This window comes from Cervus canadensis, chromosome 17 (assembly GCF_019320065.1).
Source record: "Cervus canadensis isolate Bull #8, Minnesota chromosome 17, ASM1932006v1, whole genome shotgun sequence".
NCBI lineage: Eukaryota > Metazoa > Chordata > Mammalia > Artiodactyla > Cervidae > Cervus > Cervus canadensis.
This window is the reverse complement of record NC_057402.1, coordinates 11,317,975-11,335,663: the sequence shown is the minus strand read 5'-3', so window position 1 is coordinate 11,335,663 and position 17,689 is coordinate 11,317,975. Positions and strand designations below refer to the sequence as shown.

At 52.5% G+C, this 17,689-nt stretch overlaps 1 protein-coding gene across 5 annotated transcripts in view; it reads right to left on the bottom strand.

Annotated features, from left to right (window-relative positions):
* PRIMA1 (proline rich membrane anchor 1) overlaps window positions 1-13,088 on the bottom strand; it is a 68,625-nt gene extending 55,537 nt beyond the window's left edge. For 3 of the 5 annotated variants that reach the window (XM_043434369.1, XM_043434373.1, XM_043434368.1), the window contains exons 1-3: window positions 12,787-12,918; window positions 12,025-12,148; window positions 4,211-4,346 (exon numbers count right to left, since the gene is read on the bottom strand). In XM_043434369.1, the coding sequence (XP_043290304.1) occupies window positions 4,211-4,346; window positions 12,025-12,148; window positions 12,787-12,893 (367 nt within the window). In that variant the 5' untranslated portion in view covers window positions 12,894-12,918. Of the gene's footprint in view, window positions 1-4,210; window positions 4,347-12,024; window positions 12,149-12,786; window positions 12,919-12,949 lie in introns of those variants that run through there. The other 2 variants (XM_043434370.1, XM_043434372.1) reach the window with 2 other exon arrangements.
* Between the last annotated feature and the right edge of the window lie 4,601 nt (window positions 13,089-17,689).

Below are 17,689 nucleotides of genomic sequence, written 5' to 3'. Positions count from 1 at the left end.
TAGGAGGTTGGGATCAACTTATACATTTTACTATATATAAAATACAAAATCAACAAGGACCTACTGTATAGCACAGAAAACTCTACTCAATTCTCTGTAATAACCTATATGGGAAAAGAATCTGAGAAGAAATCGATATTTGTATATGTATAACTGAATCACTGTGTTGTACATCTGTAACTAACACGACACTGTAAATCAACTATACACCAATATAAAATTCAAAAACATCTTACCAGCCCTCTGAAAATCATGCAGAGAAGGTGGCAGTGCTAACACCCCAACCCAGGCTCAGGGCCTCGGCCTCTTAAGCTGTGTTCTCAGTTTTTTTTTTTCATTACTCAGGCCGTGCAGGTGAGGACGAGTCCCCTTGGGCCTCCAGTGCACCCAACACAGGGCTGGATGCAGAGCAGACACTCAACAAATGTTCACCAGGTAAACCAGAAGCCCTTGTGAGTGGCGGGGATGCAGGCACCTCTGATGACCAAAGGATCAAAGCCCTGCATCCTGGGAAACCCTTTAGTCCTGGCCAAATCAGGATGATGGGTCACCTATTGCTGGAGTCAGCCAGACGCTCGGAGCCAGTGTATCCAGAAAGATGGCAGGAAGGACTCTCCCATGGACATCCTCTGCAGAAGATGGGCCGCTGGACCGTGAGCTCCCTGCGGGCAGGAGCTGCCCCTCTCTTGCTCACCATTTACGTCCTAGCTCCTGGCATGTGCCAGTACCTGGGGAGCTCTGTGCACACCTGCTGAACGACCACACAGCCTTCACAGCATCGAAGCCCTGTTCCCCCTGGGGGAGGCTAGTTCCTCAAGGATTACAGAATGAGCAGAAGTTGTGCATGTGGCCATAGGTCTGTCTGAGATTACTGGGCTGTACTCAAGGGTGAGCTTCTGGGCTGAGCTCAGTGAGGACCAAGAGAGTGTATAAAACACATTCTCCATTACTGGTCTAATCTACCAGGCATACCAAGGCTATGGAGTTGCATCCACTCCCCTCCTGCCCAGCGTCCATATCTTCATCCTTGGGTTACAACCCCTCTACCTGGATTTTCCTTTGAGAAGCCACCATCCCCTTAACCCCTATCCATAATACTTCAATTGTCCAGGGTGGTCACATGGCCCAGGCCTGACCAATCAGCACATTCCATCTCACAGGCTACCATGATTGGTCCAAGGATGGACATGTGGCTCAAGCTGGTCCAATGAATGTCAGCCTTGGGAGCTTTGGTTGAATGATTAAGAAAGAGAAGCTCTCCTAGTGAGGAGATGACTAACTGCAAGGCTGATGGAATCGTGGAAACTGGAGCCACAGGAACTGGGCCAGCTTGAGAGAAAAGGAGACCCAGGAGAAATCAGAAGAGGGAGATGGAGACAGAAACCCAGTTCATCATATAAGGCCTGTTGCTGGAATATTCCAACACACGAGCCAAAAACCAAACATCTCTCTCTAGCTTTCGCATCACTTATGCCACTTCAAGATGGGTTTCTGCCACTCCTAACTGAAAAAGTTGCATCATAGAAACAAACGACACCTGCTGTCCTCTCACCCAGAAGGGCCCTCAGGCCCCACACTTACACGAGGCTTCTGCTCCCTCACACCTGGCACTCCTGCCCGCTTCCTCTTCTCTACAGTCCCCTGCCTGGCTTCAGGCCCTCGTGGGTGATCTGGGGCCTGGAGTATCTCAAGGGTCCCCACTAGACCCCAGTCAGGCAGCTCACCCCAATCCACCCCCTGTGTTGTCAGGAAAGTTGAGTTTCTAAGCAGACCGTGTGTCACTTCTTTGCTTAATACCTCCATGGGCTCGTGGCTACCCAGAGCAGGGTTTCCTACAGGAGGGGGTGCAGGTCCCTGTAGGTAAGTGAGCTGGTCTTGGCCAGCACATGGAGCCAGGACCCAGACACATGGTAATATAACAGGAAACGTAAGCTCCTTTTGCTTCTCTTGCAAACCTTCTGATTTCTTTCTAGAGAACATCTCTGCACAGGGCGACTGTGGCCCTGACAGGTCTCTCCAACCTACTGCGCTCCCTTTTTAGCAGAAAGAGAGAAGGCCTCGAGCTCGGAACCTGCCATGACAGGCTGGAACGTTAAAACGCTGGTTCGTGTCCATCACCTTTGTTTCTACAGTCACCTTCTATTTATGTAAGTGATTCCGGTTTTGCATTCAGAGTAGTTACAGAAAGTTTCCTTTGGAGACTAATTTGTATAAACACAAAAGTAAGTCTGTTTAAAGTAAAAAAAAAAAAAGAAAGAAGGCAAACCACAGGAGGTATTTGGATATGGTGAATGTTTGGCAAACAACGGTAAAACAGGATGAAATGTAACCTACTCAGCCAGGCACACGAGGCCTTTCACTGTCCACCCCTTGACATTCCTTCAAACTGTCGGAGGGGCCTGGGCCTCCCAAGACGACTTACAGAGTCAGACCTCTAAGACTCTGCTCTTGCCGTTCCTCTTGCCCCGATGCCCTTTCCCCATAGCCTCCTCATCAACCTAGAACAACTCCACTTACTATGAAGACCCAAGTCAATGTCACTGTTTCCTATGGTTGGAGTGGGTCCAGCTACTCTAGGATTTCCAGTGGGCCTAGAGAGCAATTTCTGTGCTCTCAAGTGACTCTGTGTGGGTTCCTTGAGGCCAAGAGATCCCAGAAACCAGAATGGTCTTTCAGGTCTGCGTCTGGCACTAGAGGCTTAGTTAGCACAGGATGAACTGAACAGGCTGTAACTGGGGGATGTGGATCCATCAGGTACCAACAGGCCTGGAGGGAGCGCAGGCCTGGAGTCTGAAAAGTGGAGGGAGAAGGAATTCTAAGGCAGGGAAGGGAGTGAGGGGCAGGGGCCTGAGGCCGGGCCCCACAGCTTTCCTTCAGGAGAGAGGAGAAGGGTGAGCATATTGGGATAGTAGGATCCTGTGTGGTACTGCCACAGAGGGCCTGGTAGGCTGAGGTTCTTGACTCTAACTTGCATCTGAATCCCCTCAGAACTTGTCAGGATGCCAACTCTGAAGCCCCACCCCAAAGGCTCTGACTCGGTGGGTTACAGTGAGCCTGCGAAGCTCTACTTTAAAATGAACACTTCAGGTGACGCTATGGGCCACTCTCTGAAAAGCACTGAGCCACAAGTGTCAGGAAAGACTGGACACAGGTAGGGACCGACAGCTTCCCTGGTGGCTCAGAATCTGTCTCTAATGCGAGAGACGTGGGTTCGATCCCTGGGGAAGGGAATGGCAACCCACTCTAGTATTCTTGCCTGGAGAATTCCATGGACAGAGGAGCCTGGCAGGCTGCAGTCCATGGGGTCACAAAGGGTTGGATGCAACTGAGATACTAGCACTTTCACTTTTTTGGGGGGACCTACAGACAAAATGCAGAAATACACACGAACTGCCAAAGGTCCCCCAGCACACTGCATCCCCGCCTGGACACCAGAGCCTGGAAACAGGGCTTACCAGAGAACAAACCTCCTCAAGGTTATTTCAAATATGCCCCAAATAACTCAACGGAGATATGTTTAATGAGGTGGATCCACACACAGTGCTGGCACATTCTACAGGCTGCAACTTGGGTGATCCAACCAAAATACAGAACCTTTTGTTACAGATCTTATCAACTGGTGATTGTAGACAGGGAACTTAACCCCTATGGGTCAGGACTGAGGCTCTTTCTGGCTAAATAAAGAAGCCCTCCTTTGTTTGCAATCAAATTGTTCAGAGATGAAATCCAGGCAAACAAGTTGGGGTTGGGGAGGGGGAGGTTAGCAGAATAGGCTGCAAATACCCAAGAGGCATCTGTGTAACTTTGCTCCCAAAGCCTCCACTTGGGTTCTATACTAATTGCTGTCTTACATGTGAACGAAAATCAGAAAACGCAACCGTGCCCACGGGAAGGGGATTTCAGGCCAGTGTCCGTGGCTGCCCCCTCTTCAAGGTCTGGCCTTCGGAACAATCCAGGCAGAGTCACTCATCAAATGGAGATTGACTTTTATCTGATTACCCGATGGAGAAACATCCTTCTCCATCTCACAGGAGCACGCTGTGGGAAAGGCGTTTTGCAGACTGCAGGGAAAAGTTAGGCCTTGGCTTCCCTCCTGCTCGGCCAGTGGAAAATTACAAAGAAAGCAAGGCTGCCCTCTGCTCTCCTCAGGGGTTCTTCCTGGGCCCCGGAAAACACAGAGAGAAACCGGAAACGGAGGGAGCCTGCTTACCCGGGGCGGAGAGGAGTCTGGGAGGCGGCGGGGGCGGCGGGGGCGGCGGCAGCGGGGGCGGGGGCCGGCACTGGCAGACGTGTTGACAGCTGTCGGTCACCTTGGAGCAGGACTTCTGGGGCTCGCCGTGCGTCACCTGCAGAGATGGGCACAGGTGCCCAGAAGAAGCCAGTGAGGCAACTGGGAGCCCAGATGCTCTCTCCCCACCGCCCCCCACACTCCTCACCACCCCCGGCCTGGGCAGGAAGGACGGAAGCTGGGTTGGCTCAAAGGAAACTGCGTTATGGGAGGCTGGCCTAGCAGGACTGGAGAGCAAGGTTTCATTTCTAGCCCTGCCAGGAGCCAGCCATGGGACGGGGGCAATAGGCTTGGGCACCCGTGAGAGGCAGAGGAGTGCTCGAAGGTGAACTCCTAGAATCTCCCCACCGAACAGACGAGGAAACTGAGGCCCAGGCGGGAGAAGTGGCCCCCTGAGGCTCTCACACCCAGAAGGTGACAGAACGCTGATTCCACCTCCTCAGTGACCTGACCCACTGCTTGCTTCTCCAGTCTTCCTTGCTCCGGGGTAGGACCAAACCCTGGCCTCCTCTCTGGCCACAGCTCTGGATGGCCTTCCTGTGTCCACTCTGGGCCAGCGTCCCCTCATCTTGAAGGAGGACCCTTACCCAGCCAGGCCTCCTCTTTGGTGGCTGTGTGACTAAGGAGACCAGAGCAACATTCCCAGTGTTATCCACGAGGCCCGCGAGTGGTCTTGTGGGAAATACACTTGATCAAACTGCCTGCACTCAGCCCTCACCAGCCCTGAATGCCTGTCCACAGCTCAGGAGATCCACAGGGCCCTGCGCGGGAGGGCGGCCCTCCCTTCATGCTCTGGCCCTCTGCTCTGCTCTGCTCTCAAAGCCCTCTTTCCGGTCCTTGGCTCCTGGCCATGCTCCCGCCTTTTGCACTGGCTGCTCCTGGAATTTTATCCCACACCTTTCCCCCTCCTTTACCCGTTATTCAGCTCGTTATTCAGTTATATCACCTCCTCAGGGAAGCATCTCTGACCGCCCTGGCCAGGTCACCTCGCCATTACAAGCTCTCCTGGTACTGGATTTCATTCTACGGGACAGAAATCCACATTGGAGTGTTTACCCAGTTCATCCTCCTCTTACTGGACTCTAAGGTCTGTGGGGTCAGGAGTCAGGCCTTTTTCCTCTTGCCTTCATATCACCTAAGCAACTGCCTGAAATTTACCAGAATCCACACCTCCTGAATCCTGGACTGGTGCTCTTTCGACTTCAGTCTCAGCTTCCCCATGTGTAAGCTACAAAGGGGAGCAAAAGTGGGTGGGTGTTCACCTAGGGGATGCCAGCCCTGCTTGCATGTTAGAATCTCCAGGCATCTTTAAAAGATACTCATGCCTGAGCCTCTCTCATGCCACTCAAATCAGAATTTCTGCAGGTGGAGCTGGGCATGCGAATTTTGTTGAAGCATCCCGGGTTAAACTTCTAGTGCATAGTCAGTGAGAGAATAGCTGGTTTAGACACACTCCCAGCATCCCTCCCTATGGCAGACCGCCATACATCTTTGATTCTAGCATTCTCTGCCTGTACCGGAGAACAGTTGATTTAGACATGAAGGAAAGGGTTGGTGGTCACCTGCTACCTCAGGGAGGCCCACAGTTTATTTCTCTGGCTGTCATCTCCCATGAGTAGAAACCCACAACCCCAGTTTCTCAGGAACTGGCTAGGTTAGGCCTGCCTTTAGAGGCCAGTGTAGACCTGTCTTTGGAGGCCAGTGTAGACCTGTCTTTGGAGGCCAGTGTAGACGCTCTGCTGCACGTGTCCCGGGCTGGCAGAGATGGCCAGCAGGGCTCAGCTGCTCCCTTGACACATGGCAGATGTGAGCAGGAAGGGTGAAGGCTGCAGGAGGTGGACTGACTTACAGCCCTGACTGAATATCTACAAGGCTACGAAGCTCCTGCTCACCACCTTTTAGTGTTTTTAAAGGACCACTGACTGCATTTCAAACCCTGGAAGGCCATCTTATCTCGCAAGAACATATCCTCAGATGGTGAGCCTTTTCTCAGTTATCTTATGGAGACGATGAACTCCTTAGACGTCACGGCCAAACCACTGGGTTCTCCCCCAGCGCAGTGGTCAGCCCTCTCCTCACCCATCATTGACACTGTTCTCTGGATTACGACCTTCCAAGACCCTGGGGCGTGCTTGAAAGCTCCCTTCTCCCAGCCTCTGGCCTCTGAGATCACTTCTCCACTGAACTCCACCAAGTGTGTGAACATCAAGCAATGCCATTGCCAAAGCAATTACTCCCCCCCCCCCACACCAAGGTGCAGTTCACACGAGAAGGTTCACGATGAGCACGTTTGTTTAACCTAGCCCAACCCAGTGACCTGTTTTTCTGAGAGGCTAGGAGGGCACAGATGGATCAGAGGGCTTCATGTGATGAAATTACAAGCAGAGAAACCAGGACCGAGTTTCGAGGTAGAAGGGGGAGGGAAAGTGAAGGCACACCCTACATCTTAAGCATCTGGTCTTTAGTATCATGGTCCCACTGAAAAGTGAGTGAGCACAACTGCTTAACCAGCCACAAGAACACACTAATGTTGTCATCACCCTATTAGCCAGCCTGGGTGGGCTGTCCTTCTCCCGGAGGTGGGGGTCCACTTGGGTCCCTCACTGGTTTGGACCAGTAGAAGCCGGTGGCTGCTGAACCTCCCTTGACTGACAGCTGGTAACACAGGCCCTTCATCCACATCTGTACATCCTTCAGGCCCAGCTCTTACATGGTCTTCCCAGGCAAGCTATCCTGAAGCCCACAGCCCCCAGAATTAGACCCAGCTACCCAGAGCTGCCCCTTCACTCCATAAACCCTCCTCTCTGGGGGCGCTTTCCCCCTGTTACGTAATGTCTGTCTCCCTGCTCCCCCCCCCAACACACACACACACACACACACACACACACACAAGTGGTGAGCATTTTGGAAGAGAAAGGCAGGTGGGTCTGTGCTTGATGAGTCCTGATGGAACATGACTTCCTGAGCCTTGCTGTGTGTCAGTCCCATGACACAGGCGCTGATTTCACCACGAGAATAATCGAGAGATGGAGCTGGTATCATCCATACCTATAGGACGACAGGCTGGGCAAGGCTGAGTGATGGACCAGAGTTGCCCAGGGCCCAGCACTCGGCTGGTGCTCAGTGCAAACGTGTGCTGTGGAAGGTCTGCCCGGCAGTGGGCAAACATGGAACCTACGCCGTACACCAGCTCCGGGTCCACTAGTTCCACCGATCAGCAGTGTTTTGTTTAGACTAGTGAAGAGGAATCCGCAATACCACACGCTTGTCTCAATCCCTGGCTGGGTTGGGTTACATCCTGGGGAGTCTCACAGGAGAGTAAACTTGCCCCTAAGTCACCTGCTCTTAGCTGGACTTGACCAAGAAGGAGCAGAGGCCCAGAGAGGGTCAGTGACCCACCTAAAGCCTGTGATCACCTTTTATTCCAGTTTTGTCATCACCTGACTTCCTTTCCGCTCTGCAGTGTTCTCCTGAGGCTGAATCTCGAGGTCCAGAGAGGTCCCAAGAGGTCCCGCAGTCCCTGGCATTTGGTCCCCGGCACTGTGGTCTGGGGAACACGGGGCTCGTGGCAGCCAGTTTCCACACCTGGCTTCCTCAATATAAATCAATTTTTGTGAAAATCAATTAGAAAGAAACCCTCCAGACAAGTAGAATGGATAAAATCTTGGCTGGAGGCGCTGGAAAAATAATCTACAAATGATAATGAATCCATCCACTTCTCCTCATTCCATGGCCACAGCCCTAAACCAAGTCACCACCACGTCTTCACATCTCCCTGACTCTCTCCAGGGCTGCCTGGTAAACCATAGGAATCATAAATTATAGGACACCCTGTAAAGTTTTAGGTAAACAATAAACATTTTCAAGTATAAATTTATCCCAAAGACTGTATGGGGTATTTTTATGCTTAAGAATAATCCATTGTCTATCTGAAAATTTAACTGGACAGTCTATATTCTTTTTAAATAATTTTTTTGATGTGGACCACTTCTTTAAGCCTGTATTGAATTTATTACAATATTGCTTCTCTTTTATGTGTTGGTTTTTTGGCCACCAGGAATGTGGGATCTCAACTCTCTGACCAAGAACTAAACCCCGCACCCCCTGCATTGGAAGGCAAAGTCTTAACCACTGGACCACAACGGAAGTCCCCAGCTTGTATTTTTGTTAGCTAAATCTGGCAACCTGACTCTCATCAACCCCTTGCCTTGCTCCTTCCCTGAATCCTAATCTTGTGTTGAAGCTGGTTGGAGATGTCTAAAATGCTAATTTAAGACTGTGTCATCTCTTTCTTAGAAAAACTTTCCTGGCCCCCAGAGGCTTCAGGATCAAGTCCGAACTGTAAGACACAATGTTAGTGGCTTACAACAGAAGCCTCGCCTGGGGAACCCCTCCCCGGGGTTCTTCCAATGCCCTGCCCTCTCCTCCCACCTGGGGGCTGTTCCCTCCACAGTCTGGACACTTCACTCAACTCACAGTTGCATCCTGACTCCCGACTTCTTGTTCCTGTCTCGGCTAAAGCACTGCACCTGCATTTTCTCTGGATCTTCCACCAGCTTCCATCTCTAAGCTATTTGCTCCTACTGAGCGCACTTGCCTACCATGACTTAACAATCTCTCCAGTACCAGACTGTCAGTGCCATGAAGGCAGGGACCACTAGATCCCTTGCCCTTAACACGGGTCCTGGCAGACAGTAGGTGCCGGATAAATGCAGCTGACTAAATAAGTGAAGCTGTAATGACTGTCCACAGGGGCGGGGGCTTGGCAATCGCTTGGGTCCGGGATGGTTCCTTGTTGCCGCTCAGAGACCCACAGGCCCGGATCTGAGCCTGTCTCCTCGATGACTGCTTTTGGAGGGCGCCCACAAAGATGATGGCTTCTGGCATCTTTTATCAAGACAGGCCAGCACCACAGTAACTTGATGAGACACACTCCTGTCACACCTAATAAATTCGCCAGCCTGTCATCCTCTTTACTTGCAGAAAAAAAGGACTCATCTGGAAGTGAACTTAGAAGAACCCTAAATCACAAAAGCTCAGAATCTCAATTCCAGACACATGAAGGAAAAAAAGAGAAAAGGTTTAACAGTGCCCCCACCAACCTTGTGGCTATTTAATGTCATCTGACTTTAATGATTAAGTTTCTTTTCATCCAGGCAGCAGCCAGAGGCTCCGGGCTGATCTCAAGGTTGGAACCTGGTGCTTGGAGGGACCACACAAAGCTCTGGCTTCATCAACCATCCTGTTAATTACAGGACTTGGTTGTGCTGGCTCACACTGCCAGATGTTTACAACTCCTCCAGCAAAAAGCTCATGAAAGCATAGACAGATTTTTTTCTATTCAAGAAACTCCTATGACGTCACACATGATAATCTCTCCACTTAAAGGGAAACACATGGCTTTGCTCACTTCAAGTTTTCTCCCCTCTCTTCTCCTGAATTCAGCTCTGTTGCTCAAAAACCAGATCAATTCATTCCAAAGCCCCCTTTCCCCTTGGCTTCTCAGTCCTTATCATTTGTAGATTATTTTTCCAGCGCCTCCAGCCAAGATTTTAACCATTCTACTTGTCTGGAGGGTTTCTTTCTAATTGATTTTCACAAAAATTGATTTATATTGAGTAAGGACATCTGAAACACACACACACACACATACACACACATCTGCTGGTGGAAGTACTGCCTGGCTGAAGGACACTGCTTAAAAAAGGAGCTACTTTACAGAATTATTTCTCTTGGTGGTGGGGGTGTGTGGGGAGGTGGTAGGTCTGCTGTCTCTTTCCTGCTAGTTCCCACAGCAGAATTCCAGTTCTTGGAGATTAACAACGTCACCATGTTGCTCTCCATACTAGCTGGAAAAGTCTCCCAGAAGAGGGCAAACTGTAAACAAATGAATATAAAAAGGAAGTGAGCTGAACATCTGAGGTTCAGCTAAAAGTTGAATGAGAAGAACTGGTCCCAAACCTCCCAAATGTTTAGAAGTGACAAAATTCTGGATCCCAAGAAGGCACAGCTGAGTTTAATAGCTGCTGTTTCACACATTAAACAAAGCTGTCAGTTCCTAAGGGAAAACAATTATGAGTGAGACAGGCAAGTCAGAGAAGAAAGCAGAGGATGGGCCTGGTGCTGGCCAGGGGTGGTGTATACAGCCCACCGCCCCTACTCAAGCAGACCCACTTTCTCAAGCTTTCCACCTAGATAGCTGGTTCCAGCATTAGGGCCCCTAGTTCTCTCCCAGTGGCCACCAGGGCTGCCGTCCAAACAGGACTGACCAAGCTCATTCTCAGCGGGGCCCTGTCGCTTGGAACAGCTCATGAAACTTGGTGGCCTGGCAAGCAGGGTTGCCCCATCCCTTCTTCTCTGGACTGTCACCTCATACTCAGGGCAACTATCTGAATAGTCTCCAGCCCCCAAAATGCCACCAGGAGAACACAAAGCTGCAAATATCCCAGAGTGGGCATTTCAATGTCTGAAATGGTAAAAATGTCCTCCAGACCCTGCTGAACCTCTAGCAATTCAAAAGTGTTGCTGGGACTATGTAGCGATCAACGGCTAGCCAGACAGATGCGCGATGTTACTGTTGGTGACTTCGTAACATCAATAATGGCAGAAACAGCTTCCATTCAGTGTTTAGCATGGTCGAGGCACCACACTAAATCATCTTTGTCTCATCAGGTACTTATAATTGCACAGTGAGGAAGTAGACATTAAGGTCCAGAGAGGTTAAGCACACTGCCGAAAGTCCCCCAACTGGCAAGGGGCAGAGCTGGGGCTCAAAATTCACCATGCATATGTGCTAAGTTGCTTCTGTCTTGTCCAACTCTTTGCGATCCTAAGGACTGCAGCCTGCCAGGCTCCTCTGTCCATGGGATTCTCCAGGCAACAATACTGGAGGGGGTTGCTGAGCCCTCCTCCAGGGGATCTTCCCAACCCAGGGAGCTGGCAGCAAATTCCACCTCTTCACCATTCCAATGGACCACTGACTGTATTCTGGGAAGCTCTAGGGAACATCCCATCTAACCATCTCTCTGACCCTAACACAGGTCACTGGAGTTGGTGGCTATTTGGTCTCTGTCCTGGGGGCATGGTGGGCCCAGGGTGAGGATTCCATCCTCAGGCAGTCTTTACAGATGGACAGCACCTTCCTACATCCCCCATCAGTGGCCACCTTGCAAAATCTGTCCCACATCCTCAGCTCCACTACCTGCAAGAGTAGTGAGTTGAACCACTTCTGAGTTGAAGTGCAGTTAAAGAAGGCTACTGTGAAGTTTTACTAGTGGCTCTGATAGGAAGGCCTGGTGTGCTGCAATTCATGGGGTCGCAAAGAGTCGGACACGACTGAGCGACCGAACTGAACTGAACTGATAGGAAATCAAGAACGTATATTCTTGGGATCATTTTTCTCCTTCTAAGTTTGCCAAAGCTCTAAGGTTTCTTTCTCTGCATTTCTGCAATGGAATATTATCATCCAGAAGGCATTCCCTGTGACCTGTGTGCTCCAAGGTGCTGTCCTGCGGGCCTCACTCTGCAGGCCAGGACTGAAGTCTCCTTCAGGAGTTTCTTATCTTTCCATGGCCAAAGTACGGGGAGCCAGAGCATCTTTTCTTTCCAACTCTTCCCGGGACCAATCGGACGGGCAACCGCAGAAAGCCAGGGTCGTGGGAGTGAAAGGACAACCACCCGCTACCCCGTCCTGCCCAGGAGGTCGTCCTGGGCGCGCAGGCCGCGCCGCCGCTCACCTGCACGAAGCCCCAGAGCGGGTGGAGCGCGCAGTGCAGCAGCAGTGACGGCCAGCAGCAGCCTCGGCGCAGCACCAGATCCCGGAGGAGCATCTCGGCCCGCGGCTCCCGCTCCCGGGGCGAACTGTCAGGGGAGGAAAGCTCGAGTCAGCCGGGCGCCACAGGCACCATCCTGGTGGCGCACCCGCACCCGCAGCAGTCCGCACGCGGTGGGCACTCCCCGCACCCTGGGGCACCCTAGTGACCCAAGCCTGGCCCTTCACTCCAGCTTGCACCCTCGCCGACCCTTGGTGCACACTCACGGAGGCCGGCATTCCGGAACTCACTCCGTCGTGGCGCACGCCCCCGAAATCCTGTGTGCGTACCCTGGCCCCAGGCACACCTCCAGAAACAGCCAAGCGCTCTTCTCGAGCCCATGCACCTCCCCGAAACAGTCGTGCACAACTCTCTCCCACTGTGAGCACACTTCAAACCCGGCGGGCGCCGCTCACCCTGCGTGCACACCCACAGAACCTGCCGCTCACACCCACCGACTCCTGCCCGCACACTCGCTGACCCCCGCAGGTACGGCACCGTGAAATCACACGCCGCGGGCACCCTGTCTGCCCCGCCGGCCCTCACTGCGCACACTCCAACAGAGGCACCTCGGTGCGCTCCCCGCTAGCCCTCGCGTGCTCCGCCGAGCCCCGGCCTCCCGCCTCAGGGCGGGAGCTTCCCCCGCGTCTCCATCTCCGCCCGCACCCCTCCAGTGCCTCACGCCACCTTGCCTGGCGGCGGCCCCCACCGATCTTCGGCGCGGGGAAGAGAGGTCCTCGCTCGCTCCCCCGCCCGAGGCAGAATCTGATCGCGAGCCGCCGGACGGCCCCCATTTAAAGCCAGCCGCCTCCCCAGTCCCCCGCCCTCTAGGCGGGGCCTCGGTCCTCACCCTGGCGACTGCGCGGGCGCCGAGGGGCTTCACATGCCCAGGAGGAACGCCGGGCACTGGAGCAAAAGTTTGCGCGCGGCTTGGGCCTCCGGGGCTGCTGAGCCCGGGGCCCGGGCAGGGCGCGCTCGCACGGGGCGCAGGGCGCGGTGGCTCCGGGCTGCGCCTGGCCGCGCGCGGGCCGGGAGGGGCGGCACCCCGCGTCCAGGGCCCGGGCGGGCTGCCGAGGCGGAGGCGGAGGGCGGGGAAAGTCTCCCCCGAGCCTCCCGGAGCCGGCAGCGCGTGCCCTCCCTGGGTCCCCGCCCTTCGCGGTGGCGCCGCGCGGCTGCCCGGGGCGCGGGGGTGCCCGGGCTCGGGCCGCCCCTCACGCCGGCCAGCGAGAAGCAGCGGATAGAGGCGCTGGCTGGGAGCGCCCGCTCGGGCCGCAAGGCCGCGGGCGCAAGCGAAATAAATAATGCACGAAAAAGGAAAACAGACGTGAGCCGAGCCAGAGCTCGCCCGCCTCCCGCCTGGTGCTGCGCGCCCGCCCGCGCTCCCCGCCGCCGCCGCCAGCGCCGCTGCAGTGATTCCTCGTCTCCATCTAGCGAGGCTATTGTGTATTGGGCGCTTTATAATTTATTTATCCACCCGCGAGGAAGAGGACTCCCAGCTCCCGAGGGGTCTTGCTCCTTGCCTGCTGTCCTCTTCCCCTCCCGCCCCCGCCCCTTACAAGTTTCTTTGAGGCGGCGAGAAGGGGGTAAGGACTGACTTGCGGAGACCCCTCTGTTGCGATCGATCTTTGCGGACTCCCTCCCCTCCCCCGCCCCATTCCGAAGGAGGAGAAAATGCCCGGGTGGCCCGGGCTGGAAGTGCAGGCCGCCCCTCCCGGGGCCAAGTGCGGTGTTCTCCCTTCTGTGGTCCCGGGCCTGGACACCGCTCCGGCCAGATGACTGCATTTTGGAAGGAGTTGCCGATGACTCCTGGGGAGGGCCTCTACACCCGCCACCACTGCTTTTCACAAACTCCTATTTGAGGCGAGATTGTCAACAAGTCGGTGGCGAAGTAGCGGGTTATATCTCTCTGAAACAAGCCGCCCCGGGTCCCCGGCCTCCACCGCAGGTACGCACGGCCTCTTCTGATGGGGTGGAAGCACTTGGCAAGCGCTTTGATTGATTGAGTGGCCTTCCAGAGCACCCCACTTCGTCCTCCCGCAAGGCATGGACAATCCTATTTTTAGCTGGGGTCAGGACAGCGAGCGGAGAGCCTGACATCATCGCTCATTCATCGATGGAACATTTACTTAGTTTCTTTCCCCCATCTCTCCAGGCACCCTTGTCACCACATATAAACCCACACTCTTTGAGTATCAGCTGCTCTGCAAACCAGCTTTCAGACAAATTTCTTAGCGACCTCTTCTGTGCTGAGTGCTGACCCCAGGCGATTCTCCTCCACACACTCTCTGTAGAGACAGACCCATCTGAGCCAGTGAGATGCTTGGATCCAAGCGAGAATGAGGCCCCGCCCCTTCCCTCTAACAGCTTGGGGTCTGATCTAGGAGACATCTAAATCCCTGGTGGCTCAGAGGTAAAGAATCTGCCTGCCAATGCAGGAGATGCAGGTGCGATCCCTGGGTCGGGAAGATCTCCTGGAGAAGGAAATAGCAACCCACTCCAGTATTCTTGCCTGGAGAATCCCAGGGACAGAGGAGCCTGGTGGGCTGCCGTCTATGGGGTAGCACAGAGTCGGACACGACTGAAGCGCCTTAGCAGCAGCAGCAGCCAGTATTCTTGCCTGGAAAACCCCATGGACAGAGGAGCCTGTAGGGGCTACAGTTCACGGGGTTGCAAAGAGTCAGACAGGACTGAGGCTGAGCACACACTAGGAGACAGATAATAAAGCCAGACAGTCCCCTGTCCACAGCCATCCCACTGTCCACTGGCATTCTGCTGTCAGCTCTAATGTGACAAAACCACAATAAGCGGAGGACAGAGCAATGAAGACTGGAGGGAGGGTCAGGAAAGCCTTGCAAGATGGGGTAACCTGCCAGGAGTGGGGGAATATTTCAAGCATTGGGAACCCCTTGGACAAAGATGTGGAGATACTTGTTCATTGGTTCATTCATTCCATATATAGTGTCTGGGAATACCTACTAAGGATCAGATAGACCATTATGTACTGGGTATGTGATAGTGGACACATCAGCTGTTGTTGCCTTTAAGGAGCCCACCATCTAGGGAGGAGGGAAGATAGTTCTGGTGTTGTGAGGGAGAAGCTTCCTGGATGACTTTCTTTCAACAATGGTTTGAAGCAGGAGAATGAGGCATCAAATGAACCCTGTTGATCAGCTGAGGTTAAAATAACACTGCATATTCTATTACCTTCCCATTTAAGCTAGCCAGGGCATTTGGTTAAGTCCGTGACTTCAATCTTTTCTTGTGACAGCAGCCCCTGAGGTTAATATGGAGCTCTGTGCTACTGAAAAATGTTCTTAAATCAGATTTTAATTCAATTCTTACATCTCTGTGGGGTAAATGTGATTGCCCCATTTGATAAGTTCAGAGATAAGGCTTTCCAGAATCACACAGTTGCTCACCTGGGATTCAGAAGTCTGGCCCCAAACAGAAGACTGATACTTCAGGAGAACCTAGGTGGGTTATGTGTGCTGGTAAGCCTGCGTTATCCACTCTTGTCATCAGTATTCCTATACTGAACCCTGTCTGTCTGTTTCTTGAGTGTCACCTGGCTCCACCTTCTCCCAACTCTCCTAACACGGTGAAATATGACACCTCCCTGAGGGTGAAAACGAGGCTCTGTCGTGGACCCCCTGGTGCCATGGCAGGACCCAGGGAGGCTTGACTCCTCTCATCCCCTCTAGACCCAGATGGAAACCCATACCTTGTCTGGGATGTCTGGGATCTGCCTACCTGGGCCAGGCATCTCTACTCAGAAATTCAGAAAAGTTAAACCTTGTAGCAAATTTTGACCAACAAAAGACAAGAGATGGGAAGGGCCCGGCATATGGATGGTAGCAGTTCCTTTGACCTGTCAGGAGATGTCCAGGAGATGTGATTGAGTAACTGGCAACATTTTTTCCAAAGATGCAGCCAGCTCAGATAACACACAACCTCATATTTACTGCCCACCTTCCTTCGGTGGCTCAGTGGTAAAGAATCCACCTGCGATACAGGAGACCTGGGTTCCATCTCTGAGTCAGGAAGATCCCCTGGAAGAGGAAATGTCTACCCACTCCAGTATTCTTGCCTGCAAAATCCCATGGACAGAGGAGCCTGACAGGCTACGTACAGTCCATAGGGTCACAAAAGAGTCAGACATGACTGAAGCGACTTAGAGGCAGCAGCAATTCCTTCCTCACTTCCTTTTTCCTTTTATTTTTCTTGCCCTAGGACTGTAGCCCTCAATAAAGTATAAGCAAGCAATCATTGCTTCATACTCTTTCACCTAAGAAACCAGGGACAGTGGGTACCACAAGTGGTCCAGAAAGTAAGTCTTCATAATGAGATGTTGGAGCTGCACTTCCCATGTGTCTGGAAGCCACAGGGGCCCCATTACTGATGGGAAGCAGATCATATCAGGCATGCAATTGACATTACTATTTCTAAAGCTTTGCCACTGGCTTAGTGAAATGAGATGGAATAGAAAGCAAGGCTATGGGAGGTCTAGTGTCCACTACATTTAATCAATGCAAGGAAATGATAATCATAAGGATTGTGAGGTTAGATGGCTTCTTCTGACAGTCCTAAAGGTTTTGCAGAATGGAAGTGATAGGGAAGCTGTTTGCCAGATTAAGGCAAGTTTTGTGAAAGCTTTAAGTACACTTTCATCTCTTGACACCCACAAAGCAGACTGTGCTGAAAAGTAGACTCAGGATTTGATTTTAAGAGTGGCAGAGATGGAAAGCATACTACACTTGGAGCCATACAGGTGTTCACATCAGGGCTCTGATAGGTAAGAAGCTGGACCTTGTGATATAGAATGGGAATACTGGGGTGAACAAGCCTGAAAATCTTGGGCCTGCAGGAATAAGTGGTTCAACTAGTTGCTTACGGAAAGAACAATACTGAAAACTTAGGGGCATGGAGGTCAGGTACACAGTCAACGGATGCACTCATGGGAGTGGACACAAAAGATACGAGTATTCATACTCACCAGGGAGCATTGATTGCCAGGGAGGCTCTCTGCAATCTGTTGGACAAGCATGACCCATCCTGTGGAAGTTAGCCAGCCTTTCTCTCTGGTCATCTGGGTGCTCCCCTGAATGACAGCCTGATCTGCTGAAGGCTGAGCTATGGCCTCAGCTTGGAGACAACAACCTGTGGGGTTGGGCCATTGTTCTCCTGGATGTAGTGTGAGTTGACAGGTGTGTCTCCAACAGTAAAAAGACAGAAAATCTGGGAACCAAGAAGTGAGGTGAGATTGGCCCTTCTGAGCCCACCTACCAGTGAGATTCCTGCAGAGCCTGTGCTTCTTGCTTCTGCAAATGTAGACTCTGAAGGATTAGAGGTCCTGGCTCCTAGAAGCTGAAGTTTCCACCAATGCAATGGTAAGGGTTGCACAAAACTGAAAGCTGTAATTACTACCTGGGCACCTTGGGCTTCTCTTGCCAGTGGATCAGCAGAGAGAGGAGTTGCAACAGTGATAGGCTGATCATCCTTGATCACCGTGGGCATCTTGGATTGCTGTTACGCAGGGTCTTGTCTTGTGCTCATGCTCGGTCATGTGTGACTCTTTGTGAATCTTTGGACT